The following is a 19,901-nucleotide window of genomic DNA, read 5'->3' on the forward strand; positions in this document are numbered from 1 at the left end:
GTTCATTCCTGGGTCTCTTAAGGTTCTAAGCAGATGACAGAAAATATCTCTCTTTTTAGGTAACTCTGTGGTTTTAAACAGTGTAAACAGATTGACAACAAATTAGGATAGGTTAAAAAAAAATTCAGAGAGAGCTTTCAATATTGCAAGCTCATATAGGAAAAAAATCCAAAATATTCTTAGAAAAAGGAGCAAAATTAAGGAAAAGATAAATTAATTTACTGAAAGTAAAATGAAAAGCAACATTTATTCATGTTGCAGTACTTAACGCTTTTTGCTGATACACAGAGCACACAAGAATCCATATCAAATCAATCTTCATGTTGTTCAGAAGATACTTATTTCAGTTAATCGAACAATAATTGCTTAAAATTATGTTAGCTCATTCCATACTAATGGTTCTTACCTAGTGTCTAGGTATAATTTAAAACATGCTTTAGACCAACACTTCAATACTGGAAACCAAGATAAAATCTTTTTGAAAGAAAATATATTTAGGCAATTTGACAAACCTTCAGTGACTGGCTGAAGTTTAGAAGACCTCTCCGAGTCTGGAGAATGCAGTGGTTCTGGTTCCTTCAAGCTTTCTAAATGCATAAAAGGATCGTAATCCACACATGCCAAATCAGAAAGGCTTAGAGGAAAATATTTAGGGTTGCTAAAACACTGAGACCCGTAGACACATCCATGCAGAACCTAGAACAAAACCAGAATTTCATGACATTAACTACTGAAATTTCTACTTGATAGTTTTGTAAGAAATGAAGTTTATTTTTATTTAAAATTTTAAATTTATTTGTTAGAACCAGGTAGGCAGGACAAAATGTTGGAAAATTTCATATGCTTAATGTTTACAGAAACAAACCCTGGTCTGCAAAGAAAATTGTTAAAACACCATCTACACTGAAGTGGAATTTAACAATGAAGAAACAAGAAACAAAACTTAAAACAAATCACTAAACTACCTTTATTTTTAGATCTCCTATCTTCTTTAATTATGTATGCTAGGTCTAAGCTGCTGGAGGTTTTAATCCCCTTCCCTTGCAAAAAAATACCTATCTTTGTTCTGTGTCCCTAAAGACAGTAATTACAACTTAGTGCTTTTTACTTCACTTACTGCTAAATAAAATTGCTTGGTATATAAAGCTACATCCTCCTATCTTAAACATATAGCTGGTCTTCTACAACACAAACATCTGCTATCAATATAATATACAAAAAGGAACTTGGTTAAACATCACAAAATGTAAAACAAAATCAACAATTCCAAATATACCAAAGAACAAGCAGTTACAGTAGAATGTATGAGAACTAAGATAGCACTCCACATTTCAGCAGTAGAATGGAGGTCAGCTTACATAAAACTTGCTGTCTTCACTTCCATGAAAACTGACACTACCTCCATGCATAGAAATTCTCATTTAGCGAATAAAGAAACAGGTACCTTATATATACAATTAAGAACAGATCTTTCAGTCTTATCATTTTCTGCTCCTGTAGTGTGAAGAGGCTGCAGCAAGGTCTTTAACGGCAAGGCCATTATCCAATCCAATAAGCACAGAAGTAAAGAAACCACCAACTGGAACAAACACTTTCAATTACAAATCAATTAAACCAGCACCTGCTACTTCACATTTATCACTGTATTTTACTTCTCTGTTTTACTTTTCTCAATTCAGTAGAGTCAATCTTCTGCAGTAATGGCAGGTCACACTTGTTTAAAAGCCACTGTATGTTCAAAACCTACGGCATCAGTAAAAACTTTGGCTACTGAGATATTTAACAAAGACCATCCATACAACAATTTCTCATCATGGTCAGTCTGTGAGCAGATATCGTGCCTAAGAGGATACCCATGATTTTCCAAAATTGATTTGTAGGGCGCTGTTTTTAAAATGACAGATTACACAGGTACAAATTAAGGCTGATGCACTATTCTGCACATAAACGTCACTGTAATTGTATCAAGGGTTACACAAAACTGAACTATTTCAGCTGCATTTAGTGCTTTATAAATAACACAGAATTTCCTTCACAACATGTCAATAATACTATGTAGCATCAGGTACCATCTGAAAGAAATCCAACTGCCTCCTGTATTGTAGGCTACTCAGTCAGCAAAAGAATCAACACCCTCTAGGGGATGTTTTTAAAGACTGTAGAACAGAATTAGATTAAGACACACATACACACCAAATTATTAATAACTTACTGGCTTCAAATAATTATTTTTATTTTTTAAAACTTAGCTGTGGCAGAGGAAACAATTCAGATAAATAGCTGCAAGATTCTCTAAAATATTTCCCAAGTTAAATTAAAGTCTTTCAAAGAAAATCCACTTAACTAATTTACTAATAAATAACATATAAACATCACGCTCATTTCACAAAAAACATTACAACTTTGTCTCTCTGAGGCACCATATAATAAACCTAATGATGAAGGGCTCTGAGTATTTTTATATTAAACCAATTTTTAAGAAACCCATTAGGACTAAGTTTGTCGAACTAGGTAAGCCAATTTTTTGTATGGTATTTGATGTAGAATGATCAGCATTAGTTCATAGGGAAACTTAGTGATTTATGGGAAGCATCTCAGGTGGAAAGGTGGCTAGCTTGGCATATTGCTGTAGTATACAATAGCCCCTGCCTCCTTGCAAGCAGAGAGGAAAGGCAAAACGGAGCTCTGGAAGCCAAAGTGAGCAATAGACGAATGCCAGCTCCCGTGGGAATGGGTAGCCCAGAACGACAGAGCTGCCAGTGACAAACTGCACCAAAGTGCCCAAGCTTAAATGACCATTGAGCCCCACAGCCCTAGAGAAAAGCCAAATAACTCAGAAGAGATACAGCTTTCAGGAGGTAGAAAGTACTACTGTGAGTATCAGGTGAAGAAGGAGCCCGTCTTAGCTAGGAGACCCAGGCCCACTGAAAATACAAAAAGATAGCAATCGTTTTGAAGGATGACAACAATCAAATTCATCTGAAGATTATGGGCTATCTTGCTCAAGAATGTATTTACAATACACAGTACAAAAAATCATGATCTTATAAATAATCTGAAAGATATTCTCAACTTGTAGAGAATACATTTTCACTGTAAGACAAGTATGAAACGTCTACATTATTGCTTGTAAGTACGCTGAGGATAAGGAAGAAGACGACTTTCTAAATATTGAAAACAATCAATCTCAATTAATTGTAAATGCATTTTTTCCCTACAAAAACTTCAGAAATTCACTTGTATAAAGAATACTGCTGAAATTCTGAGAAGGCTATACTGTATTACACTTAAAAAGCCGAATCCCTACTTTAAGGCACAGCTTAAATTTTGTAACAATGCTATGTCACACACCTTTTTAATTAAACTGACACATTAAAAAAAAAAGAAAAATATTTACCCTCTTGTCCTGTTCATAAGAGGAAGCTTCTGTACTGGGTAGCAGATGGGTAATAGTTGCTATCAGAATCTGGGGAAAATATAGCATAGTTTCTTTAAAAATGCTATTTAAATATTTAAGTTTAAAATAAGTTTTTAAGCAGGTAAATGTGACACAATACTAGATTCATGGTTAAATTCTATTAGAGTTATTTTGAGACAAACTACAGTATACTTTACCGCCTTTTTTTTTTTTTTTTAAGTAAAATCCTTTTAATTGAATTTCGTGGAAGACATTGAAGGAATATGTTCAGCTTGACTGACGTAGGTGCATTAGGGACAATGAAATTACACAGCTACTCCAAATATTCAGGCGTGAAGAGAACTTAATTCAAGACACTTGGTAGGGTGCAGGAAAGAGCCTGACGTGTTTGTGTATGGGGCTATTTGAGCTCCATTATTTCTTAGAACTACTAGAATTTGTAAACACCCTGCCTCTACTTAATCAACAATATGACTGCAGAGGAGCAGAGAAATACTTGCTATGCCTCTTAAGAAGCTTCCACATGATTCCCTTTCCAGTTACCTGGGAGACCTCTATCTTTTCTCTGTGGTTCAGCCTAACAGAGGCCATACTCTACCTCCTCATTATTTAAAGTGTATTCAAAATAATAATTTTTTAATTAATACTGAAACACTTTAATGCAAAGTATTTTGCATATGAATATGCAAAATACAATTGTAGATATGTATTTTAAATAATCACTTTCTCACTAAATGTCAATAAACATATTTGAAGATATTTAATATTTTAAAAAATTGCATTTTATTGACAATATTCTCATGTAAACAATGACATAGTTCTACTGGAGAAAAAATAAGCCTAACATAGCCATTTTACATGTTAATATTGGAGTCAGCAAGTAAGTACAATGTGAACCCACACAATTAATGTTTCTACTAACTTAACATTTTGTGAAACTTACTTGTCAATATTCTGGTATTTTAATTTCAGTGAAATACATTTTACTGTTACATTTAACAGAATTAAAATTTTCAAATTTTTAAAAATTACTTACTTGAATAATTCTTAAAGGTGAATCAGCTTGATAGACTTGAAGTCTATGTACATAGTGTATCAGCATGTTCAGCATACTGCAGGCAACTTGGGCTACTGTTTTATTTGGAAACTAGAAAAGAGAACACAGCACAGTAACAATGACTACATTTCACATAACAGTACGTTAGGTGGTAAGGTGGTCAGGAATTTCGGTGATGGTTTTATATATATAGTTCATTGTGTACCTATTTATTGGAGGAACCAAATTAAATTTTACAAAATTTAAAAGGAATTAGTTTATAGTCATAATCAAATGTTAGCAGCTAACATCAAAGGTTTGGGACAGACAATTAGGGAGTTGCACGGAATGAGGGAAAGGGGAGAGGAGTCTCCTAACTCATTTCAGATGGGTTAGTACAGTCTCATGAAGCCAGAAAGAATGAATTCGTTTTCTTGTTACCTTAATGTTTATGAATGTTAATGCATCACTGCAAAAAAATCAAGGATCTCATTCTGAAATCAGAGGTCTTTGCTGAGAACCAAGGCAGGTGAACTGCTGTGTATCCAAAATGCCAGACATAGTACTAATAGTGAGACTAACTGTTCTCTATTTGTCAGTGAGTGCTGTGTACAGCACTTGTCTGAATGGAAATGAATGCACCTCAGCTTCTGTGCTTAATTCCTCTTTTCTCTGTTTTCTTTTAAAGGCAGGAGAACGTTGCTGCACTGGAGCCTGCCTTCAACAGTTACTAAAATATTTAAGTTACTGTGTTGGTCAAGGCAAAATGTACAATTAGTCCCCAGCCTTGGGAGTGGATGCACATGCTGCCGTATGCTCCTAAGTGGGAAAACAAAGAAATGAAGAGACAGGGATATGTTTCCTTCAATTATTAATGCGCAGGACATGTAACTGAGGCTTCTTCTTTCGTTGCACTTGCCTTAAAACATTATGTTGTGCACGAAACAACAAGCACAAAGTTAATTTTACAAGTGAATTTTATTCATCTAGGACATGAAAATCCTACAAAGCTGTGCTAAATGCGAATCTGAGCAAAATGGTTACCAGCACAGCAAAACTACAGACTTCAGAAGGCAGCAAAAACCACACAGAAGAAAAAATAACATGCAGCAGCCCCAAGAGAAGGATTTCAAATACATTCTTATTCAAGAAATTACTCTTGAATTCTTATTCAAGAATTACTCTTTACTGAAAACAACTTTTCCAAACCATAAATCTGATGAACCTCAAATCACTCAGAAAACAATTAGCTAATTCATGCTCTAATCATGACAAATCCTATTCTGTTTCTCTAATGAAGATGAGTGACATCAGAATTCCTGCATTATTAAAAGAATAGAAAAGTAGTTTACACGTTTTAACTTTACTTAGCAGTGAAGCTGTCACACGTGTGTGCTGCAAGGTGGCTAAGTGTCTACCTCTGAACTCAGAAAAGGGTAGTTATGTTGCCAAAATACTTAGATTTAATTTCTTGGCTTCTTAGACTGTTTCTTAATCAATCCAGTTCTAGTAACCTTTCAGGGCAGGGCACATCTCACAAACCTAAAAAAAAAAAAGCTTTAAGAAAGCTGAAATGCCTGGGCAATGAAGCCTGAGCAGAAAATTAAGGATTTCAGAATAAAATTTTTGGCAAAAATTTGAAGGTGGAAAATACACTTGAAGAAAACTCTGCCCTAGGCCAGCTTATCAAAGCAGAGCTTTTTTTTACATTTAAGGTCTTGAAAAGAAACGGTACAAACATAAGAAAAAGTATGGAGTACAAAGCTTTAATTAACATTTTTTGTGTTATCTATGTAAGCATAAAGAAGGACTATGAGCAGCTCTTACAAGCCAGCCACAGAGACAGAAACCAGAGTACACAGGGCAGTTAATTCTTGTTCTAACTTTCCTTGTTTCTCAGTGGACGCAGTTTCATGTTATTGTCGGCTTTTAACTAAAATGTGGCAGGCATCTTACACCTGCAAGTCTTCCCAGAGCTTATGACAAGAACACCACTATTTTTTATCCCTCGTGAGACAGCCTCTCTCCATGCTGTGAAAGTACACTGTAAGAGCACAGTAAGCAGGGTACAGATTCTAATGTTCAAGCTCGACTGACAACCAAAAAAATTAAATGAAATTGAAAGCATAACAATTTGATTATAGAACTTGAGATCAAATCCAGATTGCTGGAAACAACCTTACAAGCTTGCAGGAAAACCCCAAAGTCACTGGAAAGGACAAAAGGGGTGGACAAACCAGAGCAGCTTAATAAGGAATATCCAGATTACTGAATTTAAGAAAAAATTACCTGAGAAAAAGGCCTGGAAACTTTTCAGAGTGTTTGAATAATCAGCTGTTTACTACTTAAAAACAGGGAGCTTTTTTTTTTTAAATTTTTTTTTTATTTAAGAGGATCATGAGAATCTAAAATGGTTTATACAAATTATTCAACCTCTATCTGTTGCCTGGTTGAAGAGAGTTTTTACTTTTCTTTTTAATTTAAGACAGGGTACAAAAGTCAGTGGAGACCTAAATTTAGCAGAAAGGCTGAAGGGTGTAAAGTAATGAATACAAATAAAGTTCAGATCTTGTGCACTCAAATTTTCAAGTCTTATTCATGGGAAGAGCACTGATTAGGAAGTTTTTAAATCAAGAATATGAGGATTGGCCCAAAGGGATCAAACCCTTCATCTACTCCTGAAATCTGTCCCAGCATGGTCAATATATCACATTTCAAATGAATGCACTGATACTTTAGAACAGACCGTTATAAAGCTGTGTGTCCTGGAAGGACATTTTCCTAAACCCTAGCAGAAGCACTGGATTTATGCTGAATAGCAAAACAATTCACCCCTCTCAAGTCAGCTGCTTTGTTCTGACTTCTTGTCCAAGAACCTTCAGAGGTGGCACAAAGGCGGCTGTGCAACGCTACAAACATCTCACCCGTCATTTTCTCTCTCTGGAAAATGCTGTGTGTTACAAAGCGTAAGAATTCACTACTTCTGTATGATGTTATATTTAGTAGTGTAACTGCGGACATAATTTTTTTAAAAGTTACTCAATGGAAAAAACAAACAAACAAACAAACAACAACTTTCAATGAACCAGCACTTTGCCTGGTACCCAGCTCTCAGGGTTTTTGTCAGAAGGGTAGTCTTACCATACTTTTCATCTTTGCAAAGATCCTTTGCTTTCTGGATGCTACATCAGTAGTTTAACCTTGTCCGTACTTGCAAATAACCTATGTTTGGCACTCACGCATCTAAGCCTGCACAACACAATTTTGTGATGTATCTGCAGCATTTTTGAGAGGAGCGGGGGTCTGGATGGCTGGTTAGGATCCTTTGTGCTCAGACTTCAGCAGAGGTTAATGCAGATATAGCAGTATCACCACACTGCTGGGGAGAAGTGCTAGCTATATTCAGAGCTGGACGGCAGTTCTGAGTACACTTCTGTTTTTCAGAAATAGGCATGTAATTGTTGCTAACATTTCTAGTCAATGTTATTTACTCAATTGTACTTATCAGTTAAGTTGGACTAGGACTATAGCTCCCTATTGATTCATTTCTCCTGAAAATAAGAAAATAATCCATTCTGGGAGTTCAAATCTCCGACTACTTGGAAGCCAGGAGATTGCTTAGGTAACAAATTAGAGCTCATTTGTTTCTCCCATTATATATTTATGAACTTTTCATTTCATGATTAAACTCGATTGTGAATGTATGCCACTGCTCAGAACAGGAGAAAAGCCAACATGCTCTGGACACTTTTGCAAACACAAAGCAAAGTAGAAATATAAAGATCTTTGTCTTTTCATTCAAGAAGTAATTTATGTTTAATATAAATGAGATACAAATAATTGGTTTAATAAATACGTCAAAGAAAAGTAAGAGAAATCAGAGTGAATGTCAGGATTAAAAATAGTTCAAACTTTGATAGGTTGCAGAAGTAAGATAAAAACAACATCATTTACCTAATACCAAACCTCTGCAGGAACTCGATAAAATGCACTATTTAAGGGATATTAAAAAGCAAGGGGAAAACCCTGGAAGAGAGTATTGGTGAAGCTGCAAAGGATGAATGTGATTTTGCAAAACAGGAAATTGCAATTTAGAGTCTAATACTAAAAGCCCTGCAGCTACCCATTTTAGACAGACCCAAATCCTGCTTCACAGGATGTGATTCGCTAAGATGCTTTTCAGATTCCCACTGCTGAAAAGAAAAGTTAGTCCCCAACATCTGACATAAGCCATGTATAATAGGTGTACACCCTGATTTTTATCAGCACGTATATACAGAAAGACTAGACTATTCATTGAATTTTCATGTAAACAAAGAGCATGTAGAAAGGTTCTGAAAATAAATTGGGAAATATTTTAAAAGTTGAAGATATTGTTCATAAATATGCAAGTTTGCATAATGCTAGAAAATAATATGCTTTTTAATAATATTCTAATCATTGCATAAGATATGAACAAATATGAAAAAGATCTGAAAAAAGTAGGAAAACAAAAACACTCATCAAGGAAAAAAAAAAGCCAAAAAAGTGCAGCTTTTTAACAGAGATGATGAAAGGAATATACTGTTGATATACTACCACCAGTACAAAATCTTGTGACCAGAGTTCAAAACCAGTGAGACTAGTTTCAGAATAGTGAAAACTGTCATTCACAAAAGGAAAGGCAGACAAATGTCAGCAAATCTCTTCTATTCAGAAGCATCTTAAGCATTGCACCACAATGAACTAGCTGTATCTGAGCAAGTTGCATTTCCAGGTGAGAATCACTGTGCATACTAGCTATGTTTAACAGATTCAATTAAAACAGCAAATACCAAAACAGTAAATCATCCTAGATTTCAAGAATCTAGTATAAAGTAGTTATACAGAATTGTATGGCAACTATCAGAGACTGTAAAGTTTTATCTTACAAATTGGTTTCAGAACCATTGTATTGAGTGTAGGTGGGAAGGTTTTGGTAGCAGGGGGCTGCAGGTGTGGCCTCTGCGGGAAGGGACCAGGGACCCACTGCTGTTCTTCCTATGTTCTCCCCACTCCTGCTGGGGGTGGGTAAGCGAGCATTTGGCTGCTAGCCAGGCCCAACCCACAACGCCCATTAAAATGGAAAAGTTAAATCTTTCTGAAAAATTGTAAAATTACCCAGTGTTGCAGCATGCTTCATAAAAAACGGGAAATACATTTAATGATAGCCACAAAACCAGGTGCTCTTTACTCCTCACCAAAATTAGAGGTCTCATTATTCTCTTTCAACAGGTAGTTTATTCACATAAACTTTGATGCCAACTCTTGACCTGTCTTTGGATGTAGATTTTGTCTAAGAGGTACTGGCCTGAATGACATGTCCTGGAATGAGCAGAGAAAAGCACTTTGCCACAGGAAATCAAACAGCCTCCAGTGCTTCCATGCATGCGGCATAAGTACTCTACATCTCTATCTAAATATCTGACCAGAGCTGAGAAGCAATACTGCATAATGCAATGGCTCTCAAACTCAGAAGAGAACAGGCACAGAATGTAATGAGGACATGGGGATAATGGGATCTGGTTGGTGGAGGGAAGAAGAGGGCAGATGAGCAAGAAGTACGAGAAGTTTTGGGAAACTTCTGCTTGTCCTTTGCATTTATCACCTTCCGACTTTCTTCCCTGTCCCCCTCTTACACTAGATGCTCTGCTCAGTCTGGTAGCCAAAGCGTACAAGGCAGCAATTTGGCTTGGGACAGGCTTTTTGCATATGATGGCAGATGGCTCACAAAACTAGGATCCCTTCCAGTTACCTCTCTACCCTGGCCTTTCCCTTTTGCAATGTGTCAGGAGAATGCACCACGGAGGCTTTAAGAGTACTATTAATCAGAGGCGGGGAACCCAGGATGCCAATTAGTGAGGAATGTGACTTCCCTCGGCATCCTTGTCTAGTCTAGACAGGAGACACAAATGCTGGAGAAGGAAAGACTCTGATGTTTCTGTACTCCAGTGTCTTTGTATGGATCTGTACTGGCTGTACATGGCAAGGTTTTGTAATGGAGAGGCTACAGGGGGGCCCCTGTGAGAAGAGGTTAGGGGCTGCCCCATGCCAGACACAGGAGGTTCCAGCCAGCTCTGCAACAGACCCACCAAGGAATGCAGCTGAGCCCATGTGCCAAGTGTGTGGTGCCTTCATGAGAACATATTTAAGAAAGGGCAAAAATGCCACACAGGCAGTGAAGGGGGGGAGAGGAGGAAGGAACAATAAACAGCTGGGAAACATGAAAGCCAAAGAAGGAGGACGGGGAGAAGGTCCTCCAGGTGCTGGAGCAGAGATCCCCCTGCAGCCTGGGAAAAGACCATGCTGGAGGAGATATCCACACTGCAGCTGTGAAATACCCCACACTGCAGCACTGGATATTTCCTGAAGGAACTGCAGTCCACAGACAGCCCACACTGGAGCAGGCTTATCCTGAAGGACTGCAGCTAGTGGGAGGACCCATACTGGAACAGGGAGGAAGGAGTGGCAGACAGGAACTGTTACGGACTGACCATAACTCCCCATTCCCCATCCCCTGTGCACTACTTGGGAGAGGGCAGGAGGAGACAGCAGAGCTGGGAACAAAGGAGTGAAGTTGAGCCTGGGAAAAGGGGAGGGCAGGGAAAGGTGGCATTTTAAATTTTTACTTTCTCATTGCCCAAATTATCTTAATTAAAATTAAATTAAATTTCCCCAAGTCAAATCTGTTTTGCCCATGATGGTAGCTGGTAAGCATTCTCCCTGTCTTCATCTTGACCCACAAGATTTTTCATCCTGTTTTCTCCCCTTGTCTTGTTGAGAAGGGCGAGTGAGTAAGTGGCTGGGTGGGAGTTTGGCCCTTACACAAGGTTAATCCACCACAGGCTCCTAGATCTAATTACAGTCAGATGCGGAATATCCTGCTGGAAGCTTGGGTCCAGGATGTGGGAAGGGGTATAGCCGGACAAAGTTGGGCAAAGCCAGTAGTGGTTTTGCTGGAACCTGAATTGCAAGGATTATTTATGAAAGTTGGGATGATGGACAAACTATTATGCTTCAAAGGGTGGAGGTTAGAGTGAAGTGGCTAATGACATATATTAGGATAGTGATCCACTATCTTATTTCCCAGCACATCATTTCCTCCAAACTTAAAGAAGGGTAAAGATGTCTTTTGACAAGAGTTCAGAGATCCACCAATTAAACTGAATTCAGTCTTTTGTAAGGATTGAAAATGAGGCCGTGAAATGAGGATGCTAAAATGTGACCATGACTTTGAAAAGGTAAAGTATCTTTACATGTAAAGGCAATATACTTTGTAAAAGTGTTAGTCTCTCACCTTTAAAGAAACACAAATCACATTCAATGCTTCCTTGATCTGAGGATGATGTGATTCATGAACTAGCTCCTCACAGATCCAAATACCAAGGCTGCAAAGAGCAACACATCTGCAAAACAATGTTGGAGGATAAGTTCTTGAGAAACATGCTACAAGAATGTGCAATTTTTATGATTCATGGTATGTCTTGCTAAAATCTAATAAATGTTTTTAATATTTCAAAAAGAACTACACAAAAACCTTTATAATGCTGTAACATTTAAAAATGAGAAAGAAATCCCAAGTACCCTGATGAAGGCATAGGAAAGGACAGAGGAAGCACCCTTCTGAGCAACTGAAAAATCCAAAAGACATCAAGAACTCCTGACAAAGTAAAAATTGTGGTGTGAGGTTCCTCCTCCCTAAGTGAGATTTTGCTTATATTTGTTTAGAGCTTCTGGGACACAGAGACAAGAGAGGGGAATGTTATTCATTCATAGATATTTACCTTTTTTTAGATTGACAATAAACAAGGATGAATAGAGGAGGGTAGATGAATGCTAGAGACAGTGTATATGTTGTGATTAAATACTTCAAATTTTGTTGTTTCTTAATTTAAAATCAGGAAATAGAAAAGTGTAAAGGTAAAGAGTATTTAGATAGATGCATTCAAATCAGCAGAGATGGATGAAATTTGTTCAGAAATGTTAAGGAGCTAGCTTAAGCAATCACTGAATCATTAGTAATTATCTTCAAGAACACAGGCTGCAAATATATTGGAAACAACTTCAGAATTCAAAAATCCTCTGGATAAAATTGGTGAGCAGTCCAAAATCGACAAGATGAAAGCTGCTCATGGGAACTGCAAAGCATTACATCTGGGAAGGAAAAATCATATGCTAGAATAAAAACAGAAACAGAAGTGGCTATGAAGCCTGTGCTGTAGAAAAAGGATTTTAAGGCTACACAGAATCATGAAACTGCTAACAAGTAGCAAAAATTCTACATGATAGTGTAAATAAGATGTCAAACCACCCTGTTTTGTGCATTGTTGTTGAAATCTCAATTGCAAGACTGCCTTCATTACATCCTGATTAATACAATTTAAGAATAAAGACAAGCTTGAGAGAGTTTAGAAAAAAAAGCAACAAAAATAATGTACATGCTTTGGGAAATATTACATATGGAGGAAAAGTTGAAGGGTCTACTGGGTCAAGATCACAACTGAGGAAGGAAATCATAAGAAATCTTCTGATGTGCAGTAAGTCATTGAAGAGTTTAGTTTCCAGCAGAAAAGATTTCTCCTATATACTGGTCATAAAAACAAGCTGACTGAAAAAATAAGATAAGTATTGGAACAGTCTAAGATTTTTGTAACTTTCTTCTTGGAGAAAATTTTCAGGACTGTTTAAGCAATCTACTGCCAGGAATGTTTTAGACATACTCCAGCCTTGGAGGAGGGGGAGCTTACAGAAGTGCTCCTGGTCCCTTCCCAATCTACACTTCTGTTATTTCCACAGTATGCGTTTCAATCCTTTTTGAACAAAAGAAAGAAAGAACATGGCATGGATTTAACAATGAACACAGTTTGTGTAAGCTGACTCAGAAAATAAACCTTTAGTATATAGAAGAGTAGACAGCTCTAAGTCCATGTTACAATTTTAAGTTTTCTTCATGCTATTGAGATCCATTCCACACCTGATGACCTACTGATGTGAAAACTATTCATGAGTTTGTGAGGTTTCTACTAAAAACACTGGTTTCACTATCATTATTCAGAGTAGTCTCTGTAAAACTGTAGTTATGTGGCTACAATGTTGTTAGCAAAGAATCACAGCCTTAACAGAACAAGCAGGAGAAGAGAACACAGAGTTCATTAACCTATCACTTCTTTTTCAGACTGAAAGCAGGAAGAGAGGAATTTGATTAATACAGTTATTAATCTGTATAGATGGAGGTCTGAGAGTAGAACGTATTTCAGATAACTGACTTCTGTGAAGCTCAGCTGGGTCAAGTATGTAACAAAACGCAAAACATCGAGCCTCTGTGGAAGAGATAAGGAATACAGATTTATAGCTTGGATAATAATAACAGCACTCAGACTTGCTGGAGATATAAAGCTATGTACCTAAGTTCCAAGAAATCTAAGTTTTTTCTTAGGAAACTGCAAAGACAAATAAGCCTCTATCAGTGGCTGAGCTGACATGGCAAAACCACAATGCCCATCCTGAATATGACCTCTGATAGTATCCAGGTGAACTCCATACTGCTGTGAAGCAGATGGTATCAGAGAGGTTATTCCCAAAAGAGACAGTGGATAAACTACCGCCGAGGAGTGAGGCAGTCAGGCTTCAGGAGCTGTGGAAACATCATTATCCCCACAACGAAGATGTACCCATCTCTCTCCCAGAAGGAGGAGAGGGACACAGGCAACCCAAAGAGACATTGGGAATGTATTCCTTTTTAATCTTCATTTAATGTTATTACACACAGTGGTCCAACTTTGTATTTTGGGGGCAGCATAACTCAGCTTTCTGAAAGGCTGGGCATGCACATGTGCCTGTGCTCCTACATACAAAACCTCACAGCCAGACAGGATATGGAGACATGCAGGATGTTCCCTTCCTCTTCCCAGCCACACTGTCAGAACTGAAGATGCTAATACTGTGTTCTTCAGTGCCACAGGATCAGTAATAATGTTCTGAACCAAGCGAATTTAAATCACCTTTTTCAAAAGCAAAGTGGAGAATGTTGTGCTTTTTGGAACTCAGTTTCATAAAAGAACATAAAAATGAAATTAAAATTATCTCAGAACACTCCTTCCTTCCCCTGTGTTGAGAGAGATTATCAGCTCAAGTGAAGAACAGGTAAGTGGGGTGATGAAAACTGCTCTTTGTTTTCCAGCAAAACATTTTAAGGTTCATTGAACCTATCTTTCCAATAACATTTTTCAGGCACTTGGTTCTAGTATCTTGCATTTGTTAAGTAACATTTATTAGCTGAGCGTGTACAGACAAGGCACAAAAGTGTGCTCTTCCTTGGTAGGCATTACAGATTCTTATTCCAGCCCCATACACAAGACTTTATAACTGAAAGCCTCAGGGGACAGGGAAGGAGGAAAAAAATCCTAAGCAAATTAAGAAACAGAAAAGAAAACTGCTAACTATCTTCTTCTTTGAAGTTCTCTATTTGATGAAGATGCCTAAGTTTAAGCATTAGAGCAATCATTCCCAGTTTAATGCTTCACTCAGTATCTTCTGCTTCTTTTCCATACCATAAAGAAAGGCTCATGTAGCTTGGATTATTTCTGTTTTTCTAATTAAATCATGTGGTCTAATAAAAATAACCATACCTCCCTTGTAAGTGATCTTGTCCTTAAATCAAACTCAAAAATGCCTCTCTAGTACAGAAAATCCCTGAGCCTAACACCAGGGTACGCCAGGAGAGCATACAGCATATATTCTTACCCATATTAACACGCTCTTCTGTCAACCACTATCAGAGAAAGGATACTGGGCTAGACCAACATTTGGTCTGACAAAAAACGTCTGTTCTGTTATTATCTTTATTTACAAACAATTTCACATTCACATGGTAGACCACAGTTTTGATAGTGGTAAAGAAAACCATGAACAAAACACATACAAACTTTTACTTTAACCTCTTCAATATATCCAACTCAAAACAGTATAATAAAGAAAAGAATCTTCATTTAGAAGCTCTTTGATGACCTACCGTGCAGGACCAGATGGCTCCTCTCTTGCTGAACTTAACACAGTTTTAATTATGAGTTCCTAAAACAAAGAGGAAAATATTCACTGGTTTACCAATAACTCCATGACATGAAGTGTGTAGAAAATTAGGATTTTTTTTTTATAGTACACACAGGTATGTTGCTTAGCTGAGTCTCTAGGTTTGCAGTCAGATGAACTGTTTGCTTACCACTGCTCCAAGCTTCTAGTCTGCCCCAGATGCTCATTATTGTGCTACCCCAAGAATATACCACAGATTACTGTCCTAATGTTGGCTGATTAACCATTTATCCAATTCTTGCCAATACATTTCCATAAAATATCAAGGCTAGGGGAAAAAAGAAAAAAAAAAAGCATCCCTGAAGCTAGCTTCTGTGAATAGCCCTGAAGGGTATTACGGAAAGTATCTATTACCTTGAGGTTTAAACAAGCCATTTTTTCCCTTCCCAAACTATATTGATTTAAAAAGTCTTTGGAAATAGTTGCAGAACAAGTGACTACAGTGCCTTAAGAAGGATGTCAAGAAGAATTCTGACTCAAATGCAGTGAAATGCCCTAAAGCTGTAGGTTGCTCTCAACAAAGCTCAAGTAAACAGCCATTTATGCAATAAAAATGAGAAAGAAGGAATTCGAAATCAGTCCCCAAAAGGAAGCAAGGTGTAAAGCAGTTTCCAAGCCATCATCTCTCTCTCAATTGAAACAGTTTGAAAACTTGTGGGGAGCCTTTCTTAGACATAGTAATCACACCTGACACGCATACAGCAATTAATCACACAAACTGAGCTCTGCCCAGTTTCAGTATACTGGCACACTACCCAACTCTGTGTTACGATAGAGGGGGTAAAGGTCTCCATTAATCTTTGCTCTTTGTCTAAAAAGAACATACTGATGTACAGAGGTTTTGTAAAGCTCCTAGGAAAACAGGCAGATTTCACCAGTTGTGAATTCCCAATAAATTAAATAATCTATCTTGAACCTCTCAATCTTCTCCTTCTCAGCTGATTAAATCTGTGAGACTGCAAAGAGCCATAATGAGAGTAGGCTTGAAAAGGTGAGATAACACATCATTTTCTTTTACAAACATATGAAAATACTTTATTATTGTTAACAGCAATTATAAAGTATGTTTAACAAGGTAAAGTTTGACAAGATTTTATGGGATCTTAAGCCTTAAAATCTATTTTAAATGATTTCTGAAAAATTTTAGACTCTTAAAATTTTAGTTAATATTTCCTAGAATAACATCATATTAAACATATACTTGGTAGCTGAATACCATCCAAATATTCTTAAAATTCCTACCTTAACATCCGTAAACTGAGACACAGCAATGTCAGGAATGTTTGGGTGAAGAGCTGGTAGTTCATGATATAAATTGGGAAAACAGACTAGGGATCCTAAAAGAACTTGTGCTTCAACTCTTGGTGCCTAAAAGAAAAAAACGGTGAAGAGAAATATATATTCTTACTGATGTTTCTAGCTGCCTATAAAGAGAACAATGGCTGAATGTCTACACAGCTATTTCCCTTCTCCTTCTGTAAATTTTGTAGAGAAAAAAAACACGACCACAGCCCCAGGGATTGCTACTCATGCACACCCCAGACTCCCATTTTCCAAGATGGTCAAAAGGAAGTACAGGAGTTGTTAGGACTACAGACAAATGACTGAGCTGCTAACTAGGCTCAGGTCTTCGGTTCACCTAGTTGAACAGGATGTAGAAAACTATGTGAGGCATTGCTGGACACTACAGCTAACAGTGTAAGAAGCTGACAGAGGTTTCAGATAGTACCTTGAGCGAAGCTGGATTTCATAGTTGGTTAAAGGGGGAATGATGTGAGAAACAGTCAAAACTTACAGACAATTGGAGGGGAGTATTGAGCTTTGAGAAAGTACAGTCATGCAAGGCCAACAGCACCTAGGTAATCATATCGGTATTACTATATAAGGCTGAAGTTGCCTGGGTAACAGTATCAGAAATACATCCAAAATAGTGCAAACAGTAGCAGATTTGAGTTCTCAAACCTGATCAAAGTCATTGCATAGCAGAGATACGGAGGAATAAATATACTTTTAAAATGAAGGTACAGTCAAAATGGACATTTATTTTAAAGCGCAGATAAATGGCAGTCACAATTCTGAGAACTCTGAAGTAAAACAAGATTCTCTGCTTCAACAGCAATTTTTGCATTCTTCACATATTTTCTGTAGAGGACTTGCACGAGTAGTGTTCTAGAATAAACCACTCACAACATCTGTACTTGCTGACAATTACATTGACTACTGGGGACAAGTTAACACCTTAGTCAAGGAAAAATACTGCTCAGTTTTCTCTCAAACCCCTTGCACATAAATGAGAATGAACTGATGAATACTTACATTGAGGAAAGAAGATGCAGCCACTCTTCCTGCTGCTACAATGAAATCCATAATAAGCATGGTGGCACCAGGCAAACCAAGTGAAAAGAACTGAGGAGAGCAGTGCTTGATGATTGTATTGACAATATCCTTACAGGAGGAAAAGGGAAAAAAGGAAAAGAAGAGTATCAACAAGATGACCAATGAATGAAAAAAAGGCAGGTGTTTACCAAAGGTAGAAAGTAAAAAAGCAAGAAAGCAAATTCATTGTGGCAATTAAGACACTCATTACTGAGCGAAGAGCAGCATAAAAAGATAAATTCCTTAAGTATACTCATATTAATAGAAGTAAACTGTGGTATACTTTATAGATCAATTTACCCTTAGACACTATTGTATGAGGTTGGTACCAGGTCACATCTTATAATCATTTACATTTCACTTTTAAGAGTTCTATAAATGATTAACCATTCATTTAAATATGTACAGAAGAGATATAGTGACAATATGAGCTATTATACCTTAACAACACACTTAAATCCTCTCCAACAAGAATCACCTGACTATAACTTTAAAAAAAGGTGTTAGCCTCATATATATTCATATGGAATCAAAATATAAAGAAAGAATTATAATCAAGTGGTTTATAAAATTTCTGGTATATAGTTATTCAACACAGCATACTGCATTCTTGTAGACTTAGGCAGTTTTCTAAATTAATGTAACATGATGCAATTTCTTCAAAAGTATTGGAAAAAGTATAAAATGTTTTAACTATTAAAAAACATCCCAAGTTCACAGATAGGCAAAAAAATAACCCTTTTCCTCCTTTGAATAATTCTCCAATAATAGCAATAGCCAACTAAATGGCTGTGTTATAGGAAGATTTGCAATCCAACAAGAAAAGCATTGTAAACTGGTTGTTAGAGGACAAAAACTGTCCATCTGTCCTATGCATAGCCATCTGTGAAATAATTCTGGACTAGTTCTATTTTGCCCAGTTAATGAAAACAGGATTGTTTGAACCTTTGATCTCTCCGTGCCTCTAACTGCTCCTCAAAAAAGTTCACAAATCCAACTTTTTCACACTTCTGATGGAAGCCTTTAAAAAGGGTGTTTAAGCCATACAATAGTTTCAGACTTGCTCATATTAAAACCTATGAAAAAGATCTAGTCCCACTGATTATAGATATACTCAGTATGTCTCAGTTTGCTAGTCCCTATACTTGCTGTAGAAATAAACTACTTCAATGTAGTGAGCACAATTTACTTTCCCTCTAGCTAAACTGCTGCATCCGGGAACAAGTAAGAACAGTAGACCTTAGAGAGATCTGCTTCCTTCTCTTTCTTTTCTTGCATGCTTCAATCTGTAACATACAATCAGTAGAAAAATGAAAGAGTACCTTTTCTGCCCTGGTATTTGCTTGAAATGGACTACAAAAAAAGCACTTCTGATTACAACCAAGAACATGAGGGCCATTTATCAAAGTTTAGAAAAAGTATCAATCACATAACTATTTCCAAAGACAAAGTTAAATTAGTCATCTGAAAATCCATTCAGTATTTTTGATAAAACAATTTTATTTTTAGTTATACTATTTATATTAACCTGAATTTCATAATTAAACTTACTTGATCAACATGAAGAAGTCCACAGTGCATTATATTGTAGAAATGAGTTAAAAAATCCCTGTTTGGAGAAACATCTTGTCTTCGCTTCATTGTCTTACAAATGAGTTTATAAGCATGTAGCTTTCCTTGTTTGTATTTATCAGTCAGCATTGTTGCCTACGGTTTTAGAATGATATTTATTATTCATAAATTAAAAAATTACATTAAACACTATTCTACACCTACATGAGCTTTTATGTCTGTTTCACTGCTCAGTGCTCAAATTTACCTTGAACAGCCATGGTGTTAGGATTCTCAGTGGTGGAATTAAAACTGGTGGAGATGGTGAAGTTAGGTTATCTGTTGAAATACCAAGATTGTCTCTTATCTGCAATTATTAAAAACAAACCAAAAAGGTAAACATTTAAAGGAAAT

At 36.8% G+C, this 19,901-nt stretch overlaps 1 protein-coding gene across 4 annotated transcripts in view; it reads right to left on the bottom strand.

The window, feature by feature from the left end:
* Positions 1-19,901, bottom strand: part of RALGAPA1 (Ral GTPase activating protein, alpha subunit 1 (catalytic)) — a 135,315-nt gene that overhangs the window by 53,979 nt on the left and 61,435 nt on the right. For all 4 annotated transcript variants that reach the window (XM_010583661.1, XM_010583660.1, XM_010583658.1 and 1 more), the window contains 10 exons: positions 19,756-19,854; positions 19,488-19,643; positions 17,877-18,005; positions 16,803-16,928; positions 15,484-15,542; positions 11,770-11,878; positions 4,455-4,565; positions 3,398-3,466; positions 1,445-1,579; positions 513-696 (listed from right to left, as the gene is read on the bottom strand). In XM_010583661.1, the coding sequence (XP_010581963.1) occupies positions 513-696; positions 1,445-1,579; positions 3,398-3,466; positions 4,455-4,565; positions 11,770-11,878; positions 15,484-15,542; positions 16,803-16,928; positions 17,877-18,005; positions 19,488-19,643; positions 19,756-19,854 (1,177 nt within the window). The remainder of the gene's footprint in view (positions 1-512; positions 697-1,444; positions 1,580-3,397; positions 3,467-4,454; positions 4,566-11,769; positions 11,879-15,483; positions 15,543-16,802; positions 16,929-17,876; positions 18,006-19,487; positions 19,644-19,755; positions 19,855-19,901) is intronic.

This window comes from Haliaeetus leucocephalus, unplaced genomic scaffold (genome assembly GCF_000737465.1).
Source record: "Haliaeetus leucocephalus isolate CR32 unplaced genomic scaffold, Haliaeetus_leucocephalus-4.0 Scaffold932, whole genome shotgun sequence".
Taxonomy (NCBI): domain Eukaryota; kingdom Metazoa; phylum Chordata; class Aves; order Accipitriformes; family Accipitridae; genus Haliaeetus; species Haliaeetus leucocephalus.